The sequence below is a fragment of the Capra hircus genome, chromosome 23 (genome assembly GCF_001704415.2).
Source record: "Capra hircus breed San Clemente chromosome 23, ASM170441v1, whole genome shotgun sequence".
In the NCBI taxonomy this organism is placed as follows: Eukaryota; Metazoa; Chordata; class Mammalia; order Artiodactyla; family Bovidae; genus Capra; species Capra hircus.
The window spans coordinates 24,507,243-24,525,543 of NC_030830.1; the positions used below are offsets into that span (position 1 = coordinate 24,507,243).

At 45.1% G+C, this 18,301-nt stretch overlaps 1 protein-coding gene across 1 annotated transcript; it reads left to right on the forward strand.

Annotated features, from left to right (window-relative positions):
• IL17F (interleukin 17F) lies at positions 4,202 to 11,800 on the forward strand. The gene is made up of 3 exons (XM_005696412.2): positions 4,202 to 4,361; positions 9,380 to 9,585; positions 10,751 to 11,800. Exons 1-3 carry the CDS (start codon positions 4,335 to 4,337, stop codon positions 11,022 to 11,024), a joined length of 507 nt encoding a protein of 168 aa, XP_005696469.1. The 5' UTR covers positions 4,202 to 4,334; the 3' UTR covers positions 11,025 to 11,800.

The following is an 18,301-nucleotide window of genomic DNA, read 5'->3' on the forward strand; positions in this document are numbered from 1 at the left end:
TTTTGGTGTCCCAGACCTGAGGATATATGGGGGGAAAATCAGGGAGCAGGTTTTGGGAGTGAGGGCTGGCCAGAGGTTCAGGTGCCATTTGGATGCAAAGAATTGATACGGGATCTAAGAATGGGAGGTTTATAGAAATTTGTAGCTTAGCCAGATCATGTCCCATCAATGCCATTGGGCATTGAGAAACTACTATAAAAGAATGTGTTAGTGTTGTTTTGCCGAAGGAACAAAGGAGAGGAGGGGTTATTTGGGGATAAAAAGAGATGCCTGAGACCCCTTTGATGGCCACTTCTGAAGGTTGGAGAGGGCCCTTAAAGGAGGTTAAAAGTGAAAAAGCTGCTCCAGTGTCTATTAGGAATGAGACTTTGTGTTTGGCCACTGTGCCAATTACCCAAAGCTCTGAGTCCGTCTCTATGGGACAGACTTGGGGTCTGGAGCTTGGGCTCCATCACTGGAATAACTCAGGCACAATTGGGTCAATTCCCCTCTCATCTGAGGAGCTATTGTCTGGGGTGCCAGGGCCCCCCAGAGTCTGGCCCCCGACCCATTGTTGTTGGGCCTGGGGTGGACCCTGAGATTTGGTGGGTAGCATCTGAGGACAATTCACTTCCCAGTGGCCCCATTGTTTGCAGGTAGGGCAGGGTTTGGTGGGTGGCCAGGGGCTTGGGTAGGACTTAGCCCAGTGTCCCATTTGGTTACATCTGACGCAGAGTCCTGGAGGGTTAGGTCCCATAGGGGTGGGTCGAGGTTGGCGGGCCAGAGGGGTTGAATTTTTTTCTTGGATAGCTGCAGTGAATAAAGCATATTTGGCCTTTCTTTCCTTTTCTTATTCCTTTTTTGCTTCTTCCTTCCTGTTATTGAAGATCCCCTGGAGAAAGAAATGGCAACCCACTCCAGCACTCTTGCCTAGAAAATTCCATGGAAGGGGGAGCCTGGTGGGCTACAGTCCATGGGGTCGCAAAGAATCAGACACGACTGAATGACTTTACTTTCACTATTATTGAAAACTTTAAAGGCTATTTCTAGGAAATCTCGCTGAGGGGTTTTGGGGCCCTTTTCTAACTGGTGTAGTTTTTGGCGAATATCGGGGGCTGACTGACTTATGAACTGGACGTGTAGGTATAGGAGCCCGGCAGGGGTGGAAATATCTAAGTTTGTGCACTTCTGGACTGCCTCAGTAAGCCATGAAAGAAAAAGGGCAGGATTTTCATCCTTTTCGTTAACATGAATGTGAGAGCTTTTTAGCATTCTTTCTAGTAAACAGGTGATCATATGATGTAGGTACTGGAGGCCAGCATTGCTGGCTTGATGTGTCCACTGTGGCTCAGTTAAAGGAACTGCATCATTAGCTACTGGATTAACCCTATCTTGGTTATGGAGCAGATCAGCATGAACTCGGGCTGCCGGCTGTATCCGTTCCTTTTAATCAGGGGTTAAAGTGGCATTTATGATGTAATAAAGATCATTCCAGATTAAATGATATGCTTGTGTAAGGCCGAGGAATTCCTTCCTATATCTAGCAGAATTTTCTGAAAAAGATCCCAATTTTTCTTCAACTTGGCTCATATCAGAAGGTGAGAAAGGCACATGAACCCATGTAGGGCCCTCTGGTCCCACTACCTCCCTGAGAGGAAACATGTGTTTGCTTTGGGTCCTGGTTGATGGAGGGGGTTGGAAATCTCTTTTGGGGTTTTGGGGTCATTGCTTCCCGATTTGGAGGAGGAAGGGCTAGAGGGTGGGGTCTTGTCTCTGGAAACCTCATCTCTGGGGCTGTAGGGAGGGGGCTCATCTGCTGGGTGGAAATCGGGGACTGAGGGTTTAGGGGGCCTTTTAGGAGCTCTAGATTTGGATTCTTTTGTAATGGAGGGGGAGAGAGAACAGAGGAGGATTTGATAGGTAGAACAGTCCTTGCAGAGAGAAGGACAGCTTCTAAGGTCCCAGAAGGCTTGAGTATAGGGGACCTCTGACAATTTGCCATTCCATCCGAGGAAGTTAGTGAGATCTGATAAAATATTGTAATTGAAAGTCCCAAACTCAGTCCAGCAGTTTTGGTTATCCAGTTTGTATTGAGGCCAAATATGAGTACAAAGTGACTCCAGTTTATGAACCCTGAGATTGGTCAAGAGCAGAGGTCTGAGGTTTCGTTTTACACAGGCTTAAGGGAGAGCCCCATGGGATGGATTGGCTTGACCCCATAGCAAATGGCTAGTGACTGTCTGGTCGAGAGAAAAGGTCATCACCTAATCCTTCGATGAGGCAAAGGGAGAGAGAGACTCTGAAGGAGGGAGGGGCATCCTCCAAGTACCTCCCCAGAGGGCCTTTTGGCCAGAGGGTCCCCTGGGAACCTGGAAAGGACGATAGTCTATGGCACCTTAAAGCACCGTCCGAGCTTACCCGGGCTACTGGGTCAGGCGAGAATTCGTAGTGGATGGAGGGAGGTCAAATGGCAAAAGGCCTCTATCCTGGAGTTGGTTGGTCTCGTGAAAAAGAGAGTGTAGAGAAAAGAGGAAGAGAGAGAAAGAGAGAGAGAGGGAGGCCAATATCCCTCGGGGTACATGGAAAACCAATAAAGCCCTTACACAGGGCTTGTACTGCTCACGAAGGCACAGGGCAACCTCTCCAGGAGGTCTTGAAAGCCTGGGCAGGAAAGTGAGCTCAGCAGGCTTCCACGCTCCAAAGAGCTGGCCGTGGAGAATGAGAAGGATACTCAACTTCCTGGGTTTGGGCACCAAAAATGTAAGGTAAGGGAGTTAGAGAAGGTGAGGTTCAAGAAGAAAAAAAAAAAAAAAGAGACTGGCACTTTACAAATCACATTTAATGAGGCGAGAAGGGGCAGCAGTCAGATTAGTGGGCTGCTGGGCTAAGTCAAGAAGAGAGTAGGTATACACAGAAAACATATGTGTGGAGATGCATCATTTTGAGGGGGTCTGTTTTTCCTCATAATTATTTTTGATTAGTTAACTTTCAACAACTGGGGTAAGGAACTCCTGAGACCGTCCAGAGACTGGGATTGGTTGGCAGCTGAACGTCATCAATCTTAATGTCCATTCCTTTCTCTGGGGGAGAAAGTTCTTTATTATGTATAGAATGGTGGGGAGGATCTGGATGGGAGTTTTAACTCCAGGCTATTTTGAGGCGTGTAGCTTTCCTCCAGTTGGTGTGTTGAATGACAGCTTCATGTGAATTACTGAAACTTAAAAGTTGGTAATAGCTTGGGCTATGGGTGGTACAGGGCCAGTTAGTGAAAAGCTTCCACTATAATCAGCTGTGTGTTCATCATATATTCATCACGTGTCCCCGGTGTTAGTCCATGATTTATAGTATAAGAAGGGCTTATACTATAAATGGACTGGGCTACAGTCCAAAGGGTCACAAAGAGTCGAACATGACAGAGTGACTAAGGCTAACGGACATTTTAAAAAGTAAGTTATTGCTACTTCAGAAATTTCTGTGTATTCCTAGGCTATATTGCCCAGCATACAGCATGTTCTTAATAAATGTTGACCAGCACTGAACTAAGATAAATTAATTTTTTGCAAGTCATTTAAAATAACACATCAGAGACTTAAAGGCTCTACTTGCTAATCCATTTTGGTTAAAAAAATCAAATCATGTTCAGTCAGAGAGAGCCAAGGTAGCGGTTGTTTTTATGTCCTATGAATAATGATTATCAGTCTATTAAACACTAGTAAGAGTCAAACCATTGGGTTAAAACGGAATTACTTCAGGGAAACCATAAAACTAACTGCCTGGGGATATCAACTCTGACTCTCTCACTGATGCCATTCATTTCATTGGTTTTGTTTTTCCATTCACAAAGTGAAGCTAAAGATAGTTTAATACTGCGTCTCCTCGAAGGATGGCTTGTGCCCTGAAATCACGGTTCACATTGCATGACTGGAAAGTAGAACAGAAGGTGCGTGACTAGATTCTTAGCCATTTGGGGGAAGAATATGAAAACTCATGACAGCAGTTTGTCATTTGGTTCATCTCTGTAGTATATCAGTTAAGAGATTAGCTATAGTGTGAGGGCAATGAGTGTGGGGTGGGGGCAGAAAGAGGAAGATTTGGTCCTTTCTTCGTCATCCCTTCCTAGAGTCCGCCTTCGACTCCCCCTTCAGGAAGTGGAATAGGAAAAAACAAAAAACACTACATTCATCGGTTTCTCTGGGGCAACCACAACTGAGACAGTAAGCAGGTCACTTGAAACAAGGACAGAGATTGCTATAAAACTGACAGGTACTCTCGCTGACACCACATTAGCACACACAAGACGGCTCAGGCACAGAAGGAGTTTCCTGCACAACGCAAGCGACCAGAGCAAAACGACAATGACTGTCCTGTGTGACACGGCCATGGTGAGTGGTCAGGATCACCCCTGTGTTGGTACAGTTAGCCCTAGCATCTCAGGAGAGCAGATTTCTAAGGAATGAGGCTGGATTGGGGTCTTTGGGGGTTTCATTTCTTTAAAACACAGAGCTGACTTTAACACTGACCCTAGTCTGTTGGAGAAAAAGAAAAAGTAGCCAGAAGGTATAGTGGGGTGAAAACCATAGCTCTTTACTAACGGCTTTGGCATGGTTGGCATTAGCTTGTGAAATTCTTGGCATCACAAACTGGACATGGTCTCTGCTTATAGAGTTAAGTTGGCCCTATCTCCTAGGGAAGCTTAGCCAGCCTTTTAGGATCTATATAGATTTATTTTAACCAAGGAAGCTGGGGCCCTGAGAGGGGTGATGATTCTCCCAAGATGACTGGCAGATAAGGAGTGCCCCTGGATGCAGGGAGTGAAACCACCTAGTGATACACTTGGACAGTTCCTGGGAGAGGGACCTGGTTTCACCACTTACTAAATGTGGGATATGGGATAAGTTACCTAACCTCTCTGTGCCTTGTTATTCCTCTGTGACTTATTGTCCTCTCATCTTCCTCATGGAGGATTAATTGATATCACTGAGAATGATAAAACATATACTCTGAAATAGCAGATCTCTGAAGGCATAGCTTCTAGTTAACTTAGCCACTTAATATAATGAACAATAAGGACAGAGAAAGAATTCAGTGAGTATTTTTTTCAAATAGAAGTATAATTGATTTGCAATGTTGTATCAGCTTCTGGTATACAGCAAAATGATTCAGTTAGGGTAGGGTAGTCGCTCAGTCGTGTCCAACTCTTTGCGACTCTGTGGACTGTAGCCCACCAGGCTCCTCTGTCCATGGGATTCTCTAGGCCAGAATCCTGGAGTGGGTTGCCATTTCCTTCTCCAGGGGGTCTTCCCGACCCAGGGATTGAACCTGGGTCTCCTGCATCACAGGCAGATGCTTTACCCTCTGAGCCACCAGGGAAGCTATGTATAACTGAATAAATAGAGCATAATTTCCCTTATGGTTTATTATAGGGTATTGAACACAGTTCCGTGTGCTACACAGCAGGTCCTTATTGATTATCTATTGTATATCTAGTAGTGTACATATATTAATCCAAAACTCCTAACTTACCTTTCCCCCCACCCCTCTTCCCCTTTGGTAACCATCAGTTTGTTCTATATGTCCGCCAGTCTGTTTCTGTTTTGCAAATAAGCTCCTTTGTATCATATTTTAGATTCCACATATAAGTGATATCGTACATTCATCTTTCTCTTTCTGGCTTACTTCACTTAGTGTGATAATCTCTAGGCTCATCCATATAGCGGCAAATGGCATTATTTCACTCTTTTTTATGGCTGCATAACAGTCCATTGTATATATGTGTAACATCTCCTTTTTCCATTTGTCTGTCGATGGACATCGAGGTTGCTTCCGTATTTCAGCTATTGTAAACAGTGCCCCTATAAACATTAGAGGGTATGTTTCTTTTCAAATTAGAGTGTTAAATATTAATACTAGTGATGTGATTATTTTTGCCTCTGAGTCTCCCACCAGCCTAATGAAGCGGATTGGGACTGCTTTCTCCATTGTACAGATTAACAACAGTTCAATGAATTTAAGTGATTTAACATCCTCAGATACTGTATGCCCAAGGAAAGGGACATGAATCTAGGTTTATGACTTCAAGTACAACATTCTGCCCTTGAATGGTTTAGATGCAGGATTTCTGAACTTAAAGCCATTGTGTTTAAATAATTTTTTGGATAGTTTTGTGTTCTAAAGCCATGTCTATTTCTGGTTTCTCTGAGGAAATCTGTTGGACTGTCAGCAAGAAACATGACAGGGCAAAGGACATTATAATAGGATTAGAAATTGGAGGTGCAGGCACACAGGACATCCTCAATATATAGGCAAGGCAAATCTCATGGACTAGGAGCTGGCTGGGTTCTGGAGCACGTTCTGGCCGGGATCTGGAGCACATCCCTACGTGGGGGTGAGCACGAATCACAGGTAAGTTAGGAGACAAGTGTTCAGATATTCTCCTAGGGGATTTTACAGTAGAGTAAGTACAGGGTTAAGCAGAGCATGTCGGTGTCCTGACACTGCCCACCTTCCGATGGTGCTTTCTCTTACCTCTGTTTCCTATTAAACAGAGAAGGCGTGATGTCCATTTGCCTGCCTCATAGATGGTATAGAAGAATTGTTGTCTGACTCTTTTGTGACCCCGTTAACTGCAGCCTGATGGCTCCTCTGTCCATGGGGTTTTTCCAGGCAAGAATAATGGAGTGGGTTGCCATTTCCTTCTCCAGGGGATCTTCCCCGTCCAGGAACAGAACTCACATCTCCTGCATTGCAGGTGGATTCTTTACCACTGAGCCACCAGGAAAGCCAGCACAGAAGAATCTGAGACTCAAATAATCTGAGCCTCTCAGAGAAGTGCTCTTCTGTGTATCATTCTTAAGAACCAGCAAGAATTTTAACCAGCCCCTGCTCTGTATTTCATAACCGCCGAAATCTACAGTTTCAGATCAACAGCTTCATGGAGCACACCACAGTGATTTGCAGATGTAATCTGATTTCTGATAAAAAGCTACATGACCTACAACACTGATGCAATTCTGACATGGCTGTCACATGGCTTAAAATGCTTGGCTCCTCTAGTGAGACAATGCTGAGATGGAACACTGTGGGTAACTCTGTGTTGATGACAACAGTAATGAGCTTCAGGGGCTGGGGCGACACTGATCACAGACACCTAATTCTCGTCCTCAGACTGGCACTAGCAGGCTGGAGAGCATCAGACACAGCTTCTTCACCTGCCTTATTGGGATAACTAATATGAGCTCTACCTATCCTTCAAGGTAGGCATGAGAATCTAGAGATTATAGAGATGTAAAAGTGTTTTCTATAACACTCTAAAGATATAAGCAAATATAATTTATATTTGGTAATTATTGATAAACCTGGTAACCCCAAGGTACACTTACTCTAAAGCTTCAATAATGAAAATTGGAAATGAGTCAGTGAATACCAAAAAATGAAAGAGGAGACACAAAAGAGGGATTTACTTAAGAAATTTAAGGAAGTGATGCTTGAAAAGCTAAGGACCCTCTTTTCCAAGCAGGCTTCCTTTTACTTTTTAAAACTTCACAGTGCTTCCTGGTGAGTTCACCAGGAATTCCCTGGTGACCTAGTGGTTAGGATTTTGGGCTTTCACGGCCATGACCCCTGGTTCAATCCCTGGTTGGGGAACTGAGGTCCTGCAAGACGGGATCATAGTGCTTTGTGTAGATAGAAGGTACAGCAGGGCAAATTCTACATCTTTCCCATCTTTAGGGAAAGGTCGACTAACAGTAGCTCCTATACTGAATACTTTCCACATCCCGACCCTGCTCTTCATGCTTTATATGGAACCTGTCATTTAATCTCCACATTTTCTGGTGGAGGAAACTGAGCTGCAGCTAGTGAGAGTCCTGGAACTAAGTTGTGGACCCAGGACTTCTGATTCCAGAGCTCATGTCCTTTATCATCAGACTCCAGAGATAAGAAAGAGTTGTTGAATGAATGAATGATTACGGGAGACGAAAGTAAACATCTGCTGATTATCTGGAGGCAAATTAGGCCCATTTGGGCTTATCTGGGTCAATCTCACTTTACAGGGTTTTTTAGTATCAGTTACCTAAGTACAGCAGCATGGCATCATGACCTTTTGGTTTACTGTTATCATTTCTTGCCTCCAGCATCTGCAAAAGATAAAAAATGAAGGTCATTTAAACCAACACGTCTAGGCATCTTTCCAACCCTAACTCACAGAAGGTGTGAGTCTGACAACACGGAGCCCTGAGGATGAAAGCAATTCACGTTCATTATGTTGAGAGTTGTTGATGAGCCTTGTTCATCCCCAGTGAGGGTTGGTGGTCACCGTGGGGTTCTGACAAAGGGAAGCTGGAGAACTCTTTAGCTCTTCAATTTTAGTTAGATTTTCACAGTGCCCTTTCTTTGTGCATTCCTGTAATACCAGATAAACCAATGTTTCAAAGTAAGTATAAAAAATAAATGTTCCAGAGCCAAAGAGAAGTGTGTTGATTTCTCTGTTGTATGTCCTTAGTGCCCCTGCTTCCTTCAGTCGGTGTGGATCATGGGAACTCTGCTATATTTGGTTTTGGTTTTTTCTTAATGCGTTCAGTTTAACTACGTTGGTAACTTAAATGAATTGTTTTGTTCATTCACTCATCTACCAGCTCTTTCAGTCATCCAGAAAGTATTTTGAAACACCTGTTCTATGACATATTCTCCTGCAGGAACTTACCATTTAGTAGGTGAAGATGTGTGTGAACGTAAATACTAGATGTCCTGACAATAGAGAAGAGCTGCTTGAGTGCTAGATGGTAAAAAGCTTTATCATTTGAGGGCAATTAACACACTTCTAATTGAACTACTTTTGGGACAGTTCCTGGAGGAGACCACTTCTGAGTGGGTCCTTGATGGAAGGGGGAGATTTAGATGGATGGGGGTTGGGGGGACAGGAATGGCTGGGACAAAGGGTTTTGTGGAGGATTCATGGATGTGAGGTTGGAAATTAAGAGCTATCATTTCTTAAGCCCCTATTTTTAATTATAAGTGCATTACAAAGAACATTTTATTTAATCCTGTGAATATTATTATAAAGTAAGTGCTATGCTCTGGCGGGAAAGAAGAGAAAGCAGAGGCTCGGTGAGAAAACCAGATCAGGATTTAAACCCAGTCTCAGATCCTGATATCCTCATGTCTCCCTATTCAAAAGCTCTCGAACTATGGAGGGCGCAGTCACCAGGCTAAACAGTTTAGTTCTCAGGTTGGCACCCTGGAATCTTCATGTCTGACTGTCCGTTGCCAGGAGACGATCTGAAGTTCAGAGAGGAGCCCTGATCCTGTCCCAGCGATGCTGAGTTCAGCTGAAGCATGACCTGCCTCATGTCAGCAAGTGGCCCTAGAGTCCCTAACCAACCTCATTCTCATCTACTTCCAGGTCAAGTTCCTGCTGCTTTTGACATTGTGGCTCACCCTCCTGGGGGAGGTGGCAGCTCATAAACCCCCCAGAACTAGTGATCCTGGCCTCTGCCCGCCTCTGGAGGACCACATTGTGAGGGTTGACATCCGTATCCGCAGGCAGAACCAGGGCGTTTCCTTCTCACGCAACCTGCAGAACCGCTCCATCTCCCCCTGGGATTACAAGTAGGTGCCAAGGAGACTGATCTCCACGTTCTTAGGGAAAATATGTTAATTTATTCTAACCATACAGTAAAGAAGTTCAAAAATACAGAAAAAAATAATAGTCCTTACATTGACTCTTAAAAGCAAAAATCCTGCTTTCCCTGGGAACTCCCCTTTTCTTGCTAGTTTGGGCTAAGTCCTCCTATGTGTTCAAAAGCCTGTTTTGCTTCCAACCTCTCCTGATGCTTTGCCTTTTTCTGCTTCATGCAGCCCTGGGTTTGGAACTGAGAGACGTTTTTTGTGTTGGAAGAGAGGGCTCTTTAAAGCAGCCCACATAATGGTCTCTGCTTGGGGATAAGGGAGGGGGGGGACCTGAAAAGTCAGTTCAGAGAAAGCCACTCAGATTGGATTTCCATCTTCAAGGAGTGGAGAGGGAAGAGTGGAGGAGAAAGGCCAGTTGGGGAAGGAAGATGCTAGGTGGGGATGTTTAGGGTACAGACTTGGGATTTTGTCTTACACAGAGATTCTTGGAGTACCAAGCGTTCATTTAGATGCTCTAAATATAAGTATGAAAACAGAGTCTGGGGACTATGAGAAGTGTTTCTGGGGCTGCCCGCATGTATTTCCTTTCCTCCGGAAGGGAGTATGTACCGTGGCTAGACGGCAGGATTGGCCTTTATGCCTCCTGGCAAGGAGGGAGAAATTGAAAGAAGGCATTGGATTCACAACCCCCCAGGGCTTTGGTTTTCTTTCCCAAGCAGCAGGCTTTGGAGACTGTGTACTGGGGGACCTCCAAGTGATGTCCAATCTCTAACCACAGGATGAAAGATGGTTCTCACAATAAAAATATTAAAAAAAGGAACTAAAGATCTAACATTTATGGATGCCAACATTTCAGTGATGGCATTTCATATTCATTGTTATCACAGAGTGTTGGCAACAACCGCAAGGGAGAGGAATATGAGAATCTCCATTTTATAGTTGAGGGAATATAGACGTAGGGAGTTAAGCACCCTGCCAGGGGCCGGCATCTGAGTCCAGGCTGTCTGTTCTGCGCCTGAGCTGCAGCCCCGTGTTATCCGGCATCACCTTCCTGCAGGTGGGAGCCCAGTGCACCGGGGTCCCCATCCTTTGTGCATCTCTCCTGCCAGATCTCACCATCCGCTTCTCCCTGCTCTTCCTGCAGCATCACCCGGGACCCCAACCGGTTCCCCTCTGAGATTGCGGAGGCCCAGTGCAGACACATTGGCTGCATCAACGCCGAGGGACAGGAAGACAGGACCCTGAACTCCGTCCCAATCCAGCAGGAGTTTCTGGTCCTCCGGAGGAAGCGAAAGGGCTGTCCTGGCTTGTTCGTACTGGAGAAGGTGCTAGTGACCGTGGGCTGCACCTGCGTCACCCCCATGGTCCGCTACCTGCATGACCCGATGGCAGATGGGGTGGCAGATCAGCTCAACTGAAGAAGCTGAGGAAATGCCCCTTCTTAGCCAGCACTCTGTCATGAGTCCTACGTGGTTCCCATTTCTCTCCACTTCCCAGGTCTCTTCATAATATCTGCCCTGGATTCTCCAGGCTTTGTATTAGATAGAGTCATTTTCTCGGGCTTCAGCATCTTTATACGGTCCTGAGATGTTCCAATGACCCAACCCCCTAAAAATAGTTGGAGGAGAATACAGGTCCCATTCTGCTTATGTGCTATGATGACCATCTCCCTGGTCATGCAGTCAGTGGGTTGGGGGCTCTGCTAGCAAAACTGACTTCTGGGTCACAAGTGCTACAGATATATAACCACCATGTAAGAGAGTGTGGGAGGGGCTGTGTAGGATGGGGTGGGTGGGAAGGGTGGGGCTAAGGGCCTAGCACATGTTTATTAAAATTGCTAAATACAGATGAGGTTGGCCTGATATTTATACTTGTAAGGAAACTCTCCAGGTATTTATGATGTATTGACTATACAAAATTCTGGGAGAAAAATTAATATATCAAGGACTAATAAAATAAACTGTTAATGGTTGAAAGACACTTGAGATCTTTGTGTTCTGTCTCAGCTTGTATTCACAAACCTTGTGAACCTGACGATTGTGAAATTCTATATAGCTGTCATTTATTTTTCATGTTTCATCAGAGTGCTAGTGTCAGAATTACTATTATTATTTGTGAATGATTTTGGTAATAGCTTTTTTCCCCCTCCAGCTTGATTGAGATATAACTGATAAGTAACATGGTGTAAATTTCAGTTGTACAGTGTAGTGATTTGATACATGTATGTATGGAGAAATAAGTACCACAATAAGGTTTGTTAACATCTCCATCCCTTCACCTAGGTATTTTTTTGTGTGTGTAGGGGGTGTGATGGGAACATTTAAGATGCACTTTCTCAGCAAATTTCAAGAATATGGTATTGTTATTAATAAGTATAGTCATCAGGCAGTACATTCAATCCTCAGAATTTATTAATCTCATAACTGAAAGTGTGTTTCCTTCATCCAAAATCTGCCCATTCCCCCCATCTTCTGCCCTTAGCACCCACAGTCTTCTCTCTGATTTTCCACGCCTTGGAGAGTTACTCTATTATTAATGACTCTTGGGGGTTACAAGGAAAGTTAAGGGAAAATGTGCAAACAGAGCTCTCATTCCCTGGAAACTCTTTCCTGCTCCATCTTCCTGTCTGTATTATTTTACAAAGTGAACATCTATTGGCCACTGTGGCAGCCAATGAAGACATGAAGAAAAGGAAGAAATGCACATGGTGGGTGGGCAGCCAGCCGTCTTGGCAGCAGCCGCCCCAGAGCCCCTGGTCACGGGAGCCATGGTGGTCACTGCGTCTGGGGTCACTGGGATCTTCCATGCATCTCTTATGCTTCTTGAGGACACAAAGTTTCCAAGATTCTGGTCTCCCTACTGCTCTGAGGCTCACTGGTCCCTCTCTTGCCCAGATACACCACATTTCTTCCTTCACTGAAACACAGCCCCTGCTCAGGGCACATCTGTGTTCTGCTGCCTTCCAGAGAGGAGACAGGACATCAGTTCTCACTCCCACCTGCAGCCCAGAAGCCATTTTTCACTCTTTAGTGGGGGCAATTTTTAGTCTGTAGGTGGTGGTGGGGCTGGAGTCACTGGCAAGTGGGTTCTTCTTTTTGCTCCTGAGTCTTCTGCTGCTGCTGCTAAGTCACTTCAGTCGTGTCCGACTCCGTGCGACACCATAGACGGCAGCCCACCAGGCTCCGCCATCCCTGGGATTCTCCAGGCAAGAACACTGGAGTGGGTTGCCATTTCCTTCTCCAATGCATGAAAGTGGAAAGTGAAAGTGAAAAGTGAAAGCGAAGTCGCTCAGTCATGTCCGACTCTTTGCGACCTCATGGACTGTAGCCCACTAGACCCCTCCATCCATGGGATTTCCCAGGCAAGAGTACTGGAATGGGGTGCCATTGCCTTCTCCCCTGAGTCTTCTACTTATGGTATAAACATTGATGTTCATATTTAAAGCGCTCAGCCTCTTGGAATTTAAAAGAATATTTTCTCTCATAGCTATCAGCTGCATAAATTTGCTGCGAATCCCACAAGTCCATATAGGTGCTCTTACCTGTGCAAGGAACCTTTCTCTGTTCATTTTGACAGTAATAGCCCTACACTGAGGGTAGGACATTCAGAAAGCTTCCAACTGAGTGGAGAGAGAAGTATAGAGGTGAAGGACATTGAGGAAAAAAGTACACCCCTGTGTGTATTAAGATATTATCTCATTACATGTGGTCACATGTAATTTCAAAATATTGTGCCAAGTACTACGATCAAAGTCTGAAATTTAGAGAAGACATAGAGGATGATAGCTCATCAGAACATTCCCGAAAGGCAATGACTTTTGCACTGGGATGATTGAGTTGCTCTAGAGGAAAATGGGGCTTCCCTGGTGGCTTAGATGGTGAAGACTGCCCACAATAAGGGAGACCCAGATTTGATCCCTGGGTCAGGTAGATCCCCTGGAGAAGAGAATGACAACCCACTCCAGTATTCTTGCCTGGAGAATTCCATGGACAGAGGAGCCTAACAGGCTACAGTCCATGGGGTCACAATGAATCAGACATGACTGAGTAACTAACAGTTACTTACTCAGAGGAAAATGAGAGAAGGGTAATCCTAGCAGAGGGAACAGTATAAACAAAAGCACTGAGGCTCAGAGAAGCTTTGTGTACTAAAGGAAGAGCATATGCCTGGGATAATGTGGGGGCACCCAGTGGGGTGCTGTGCTGCGCTTGGTCAGTTGTATCCAACTCTTTGCAACTCCATGGACTGTAGGACACCAGGCTCCTCTGTCCATGGGGATTCTCCAAGCAAGAATACTGGAGTGGGTTGCCATGCCCTCCTACAGGGGATCTTCCAGACGCAGGGACTGAACCCAGGTATCCCACATTGCAGGTAGGTGCTTTACCATCTGAGCCACCAGGAAAGCTCACACATTGGGGGATACGTATAAATAGTTCTTGAAAGAATGACTGAGTGAATGAATGAATGAACGTGGCAGGAGGCGAAGGACAGTAGCACAAGGCCCACGTGCGGATGCTGTTGTATGCTTTATTACAGATGTGGAAAGAGTGCAGCTGTTATTTCATAGGAGAATTTTGGTGGCACGTGTATAAATGGGGTAGAAACTGGAAGGCCAGTAAGACAGTCAGAGAAGGCAGTTTCTCCTGTGGAAAACTCACAAAGGTAGAGCTGGAGGGGCCCCTGTAGATCACCTGTCAGCCTTTCTCATTTGCTGATGAGGCCCAGAGGAATTAGATGACTTGCTCAAGCTCAGTCACTTGGGTAATTAGTGACAGAAACAGGTTCACTGACTTAAAGTTCATGACTTTTCATGTTGGTTCTATAGCATTTTCAATAAGGACCCATTGCGGTCATTGGAGAAGGCAATGGCACCCCACTCCAGTACTCTTGCCTGGAGAATCCCATGGATGGAGGAGCCTGGTGGGCTGCAGTCCATGGGGTCGCTAAGAGTCGGACATGACTGAGCGACTTCACTTTCACTTTTCACTTTCATGCATTGAAGAAGGAAATGGCAACCCACTCCAGTGTTCTTGCCTGGAGAATCCCAGGGACGGGGGAGCCTGGTGGGCTGCCGTCTGTGGGGTCGCACAGAGTCGGACACGACTGCAGCGACTTAGCAGCAGCAGCAGTCATTTCTCTGTGGCCTCGGGCTGGCTCTGGGAACCGGGACTGAAGGACCTCCCCAGCCCACATTTCCAAGTACATTGTACATGGCGTCCCCTGGAGGCTTGGCCCTGAGTTATAGCGTCCCTCCACGACTTGCAGATCCTCCCCTCTTCACAAGGTGGCGTACTGCATCATTTTGTCTCCAGCTTCCCTAGCATAGGCCCCCAGGGAATGATGGCTCTCTGTCTTCCCCTAGTAGCCGCCAGTGACTCTCCTGAGCTCCTCAACTCTGCACCTAGCTATCTGGGACTTGGAGGTGTTTTCTTTTGCCTGTAGGAGAAATAGTCAAGCTGAGTGGTTCCGGTGTCCGAACCAACCACTTAGTATAGTGTGTGGAGAGAGGAAATTTTCTTTCCACGTGGAAACTTGAAAGCACACAGCCTTATCTTTTGATATTCACTTCATACATATGAAGACTTGGCTGAGTGGAAAAACACATTCTCACTTCTCTCTCTTCCTCTCTCCTCCTTCCCAAACCTGAATAAAATCATCTATACTTATGAGGTGGCATAAGGAGAAACGGTTATGAAATTGGTTTGGTTTTCTTTTTTTTTTCTTAAGAGAGGTAGAAATTTCATTTGATGCTCTTGATTTTGAATCTTGATTCTACTATCTTCTGGTTGTACAACTGTAGGCAAATTAGTCCTTCTGAGACAGTTTCCTCACATGTTAAGTGGAGAATTATAACTATTTTAAAGAGTAGTGTAATGTAATTGAAACAAAAAGTATAAAAGACAGTTGAGCACCCAGAAAATGGTGGGCACCTAGTTACTGTCATTATCCCAAGACGTACAGAACTTATGTTTCCCATTTTGCTTGGCCCCAGGAAAGGAAACTCACATGGCAACCCACTCCTGTATTCTTGGTGGGAGAATCCCATGGACAGAGGTGCCTGGCAGGCTATAGTCCATGGGGTCACACAGAGTCGGACATGATTGAAATGACTTAGAATGCACACACACTACATTTCTAGTACTTATCTTATAAGCGTAAGTTTGTGCATTTTGACCCTCTTCATCCAATTTTCCTTTCTCTCAATCCTTGCCTCTGGTAACCACAGATCTGATCCTTTCTCTATGGAGGTAGCTATAGATTTAATTCATTAAAATAATTCCCTTGGGGCCAAAATGTTCATGGTAGCCTACATTGGGCAAGTTACTTAATTCCTCTGAGCCTCAGTTTCCTCAACTGCAAAATGAGGATGATCATAATAGTTGCCTCATAGGATTGTGGTACAGATTAAATGAAATAATAAATATAAAGCAGCTTCCTGTTCTAACTGGCTGTTACTAGTCTTACTTACACCCCCTTATGCAAGGGCTGTGAGTCAATGTTCCCACCTTTTAATTCTTGTTTTTCAAAGTCAAGTAAATCAATGCACCAGGCAAAGATGGGTTTATGAGTTGTTCGGAGTTGTGGCTATTGCAAAACTCAGAGACTTCCTACTCCACTGGCTTACTTCTGTGGTTTCCTTACATGTGTCTGTAGGTGACACACCACAGCCTTTTGCATGGCCTGAAGGCAAGGGCCAGACCTTGTTTGTGGTGGGGACAACACCAGAACCCGTGTAACCATTTCCCACAACCCACGTTCTTGTGATTCTGACAGAAACCAGATCTGGGAGGCATAGCTCTGGATGGACTCCCTCTGCTGAAGCTGGGGTGGGGTCTGAGAGTGAAAGGCCTCCCCGGAAGGGACACACCACTCATGGAAAATTCTGAATACTAATCCATCAGGCTAGAGTTTCTCAGAGCCTTGGGCATCTGCTTATTCCACACTCCTGGGCTTTTCAATATCTGTGACAAAAAAATACCCTGATTTCCCACAGACCACTTGTCAAACTCCTGATTGCCTTCTGCGGTCACCTCAAACCTCAAGTGAGATCCATTAAGAAAGCCACTCGCTTTTGACTGCATCTGTATATAGGATGCCAAACTTCTGGCTACTGTATTTGAAAACATGCAGACGTAGAATTAAGTATAAAAGGAAACAACTCTTTTCTTTTTCTGTGTTGCTTAGCTTTGTGAAATCCACTAAGTACTATGATTTGGGTTTGAGAACTTAGATAAATTGAAGTTCTTGTCATCTGAGAATGACTTTTACTGGGTACAGTTACTGTGTGGAGGTTTCTCAAAAAAGAAACAAATGGAGCTACAATATGACCCAACAATTGCACTCTTGGGGATATATCTGAAAAAAACCAGAACACTAATTTGAACCTGCAACTCGGTGTTCATAGCAGCATTATTTATAATAGCCAAGATATGGAAGCAACCTAAGCGCCCATCAACAGATGAATGGATGAAGAAGATGTGGTGTATATTTTGTTGTGTAGTCCCTACGTTGTGTCTGACTTTTTTGCGACCCCATGGACTATAGCCCACCATGGAATTTCCCAGGCAAGAATACTGGAGTGGGTAGCCTTTCCTTTCTCCAGGGGATCTTCCCAACCCAGAGATCAAGCCTGCATCTCCTGCACTGGCAGACAGATGCTTTACCACTGAGCCACCAGTATATATAGATACTATGGTTGATGGTCCCAGGGCACTCCCAGTTGACAGCCGCATGAGGGAGCCATCTTGCTCACTCTAGCCAACTGAGTATTTAAAGGACCGTAAGCCCAGCCAGGACTTCCCTGGTGGCTCAGATGGTAAAGCAACTGCTTACTGCGCGGGAGACCCGGGCTCAATCCCTGGGTCGGGAAGACCTCCTGAAGAAGGGAATGGCAATCCACTCTAGTATTCTTGCCCCCTCTCCCCAAAAAAAAGGGGCTCAAAGAAATATTTAGACAAGATTCTCTCGTGGCTTAGATGGTAAAGCGTCTGCCTACAATGCGGGAGACCCGGGTTCAATCCCTGGATCAGGAAGATCCCCTGGAGAAGGAAATGGCAACCCACTCCAATACTCTTGCCTGGAAAATCCCATGGACAGAGGAGCTTGGTAGGCTACAGTCCATAGGATCGCAAAGAGTCCGACACTATTGAGTGACTTGTCAATGTTAATGTCAAGCCCAGCCAGTATTTGAAGGCACCTCATGAGCAGGACCAGCTACATGGTTTGTGGAGCCCAGAAACAAATTAAAGTGCACAACTTCTGGTTAAAAAATTAAGACTGTTAAGCAGAGAATAAAACCAAGCATGGAGCCTATTTAAGCTGAGGATCCTATGTGACTGTACATGATATCCCAAGAGAAAACTACCTGTTTGAGCCCTTCTTAAAGTTTTGTGATTGAAATGAAATGGTTGTTTAATTTTTTCCAGTTTTATTGAGATATAATTGGCATATAATATTGTATGAGTTTTTATTAGAGAAATGCAAATCAAAACCACAATGAGGTACCACTTCACACCAGTCAGAATGGCTGCGATCCAAAAATCTGCAAGCAATAAATGCTGGAGAGGGTGTGGAGAAAAGGGAACCCTCCTACGTTGTTGGTGGGAATGCAAACTAGTACAGCCACTATGGAGAACAGTGTGGAGATTCCTTAAAAAATTGCAAATAGAACTACCTTATGACCCAGCAATCCCAC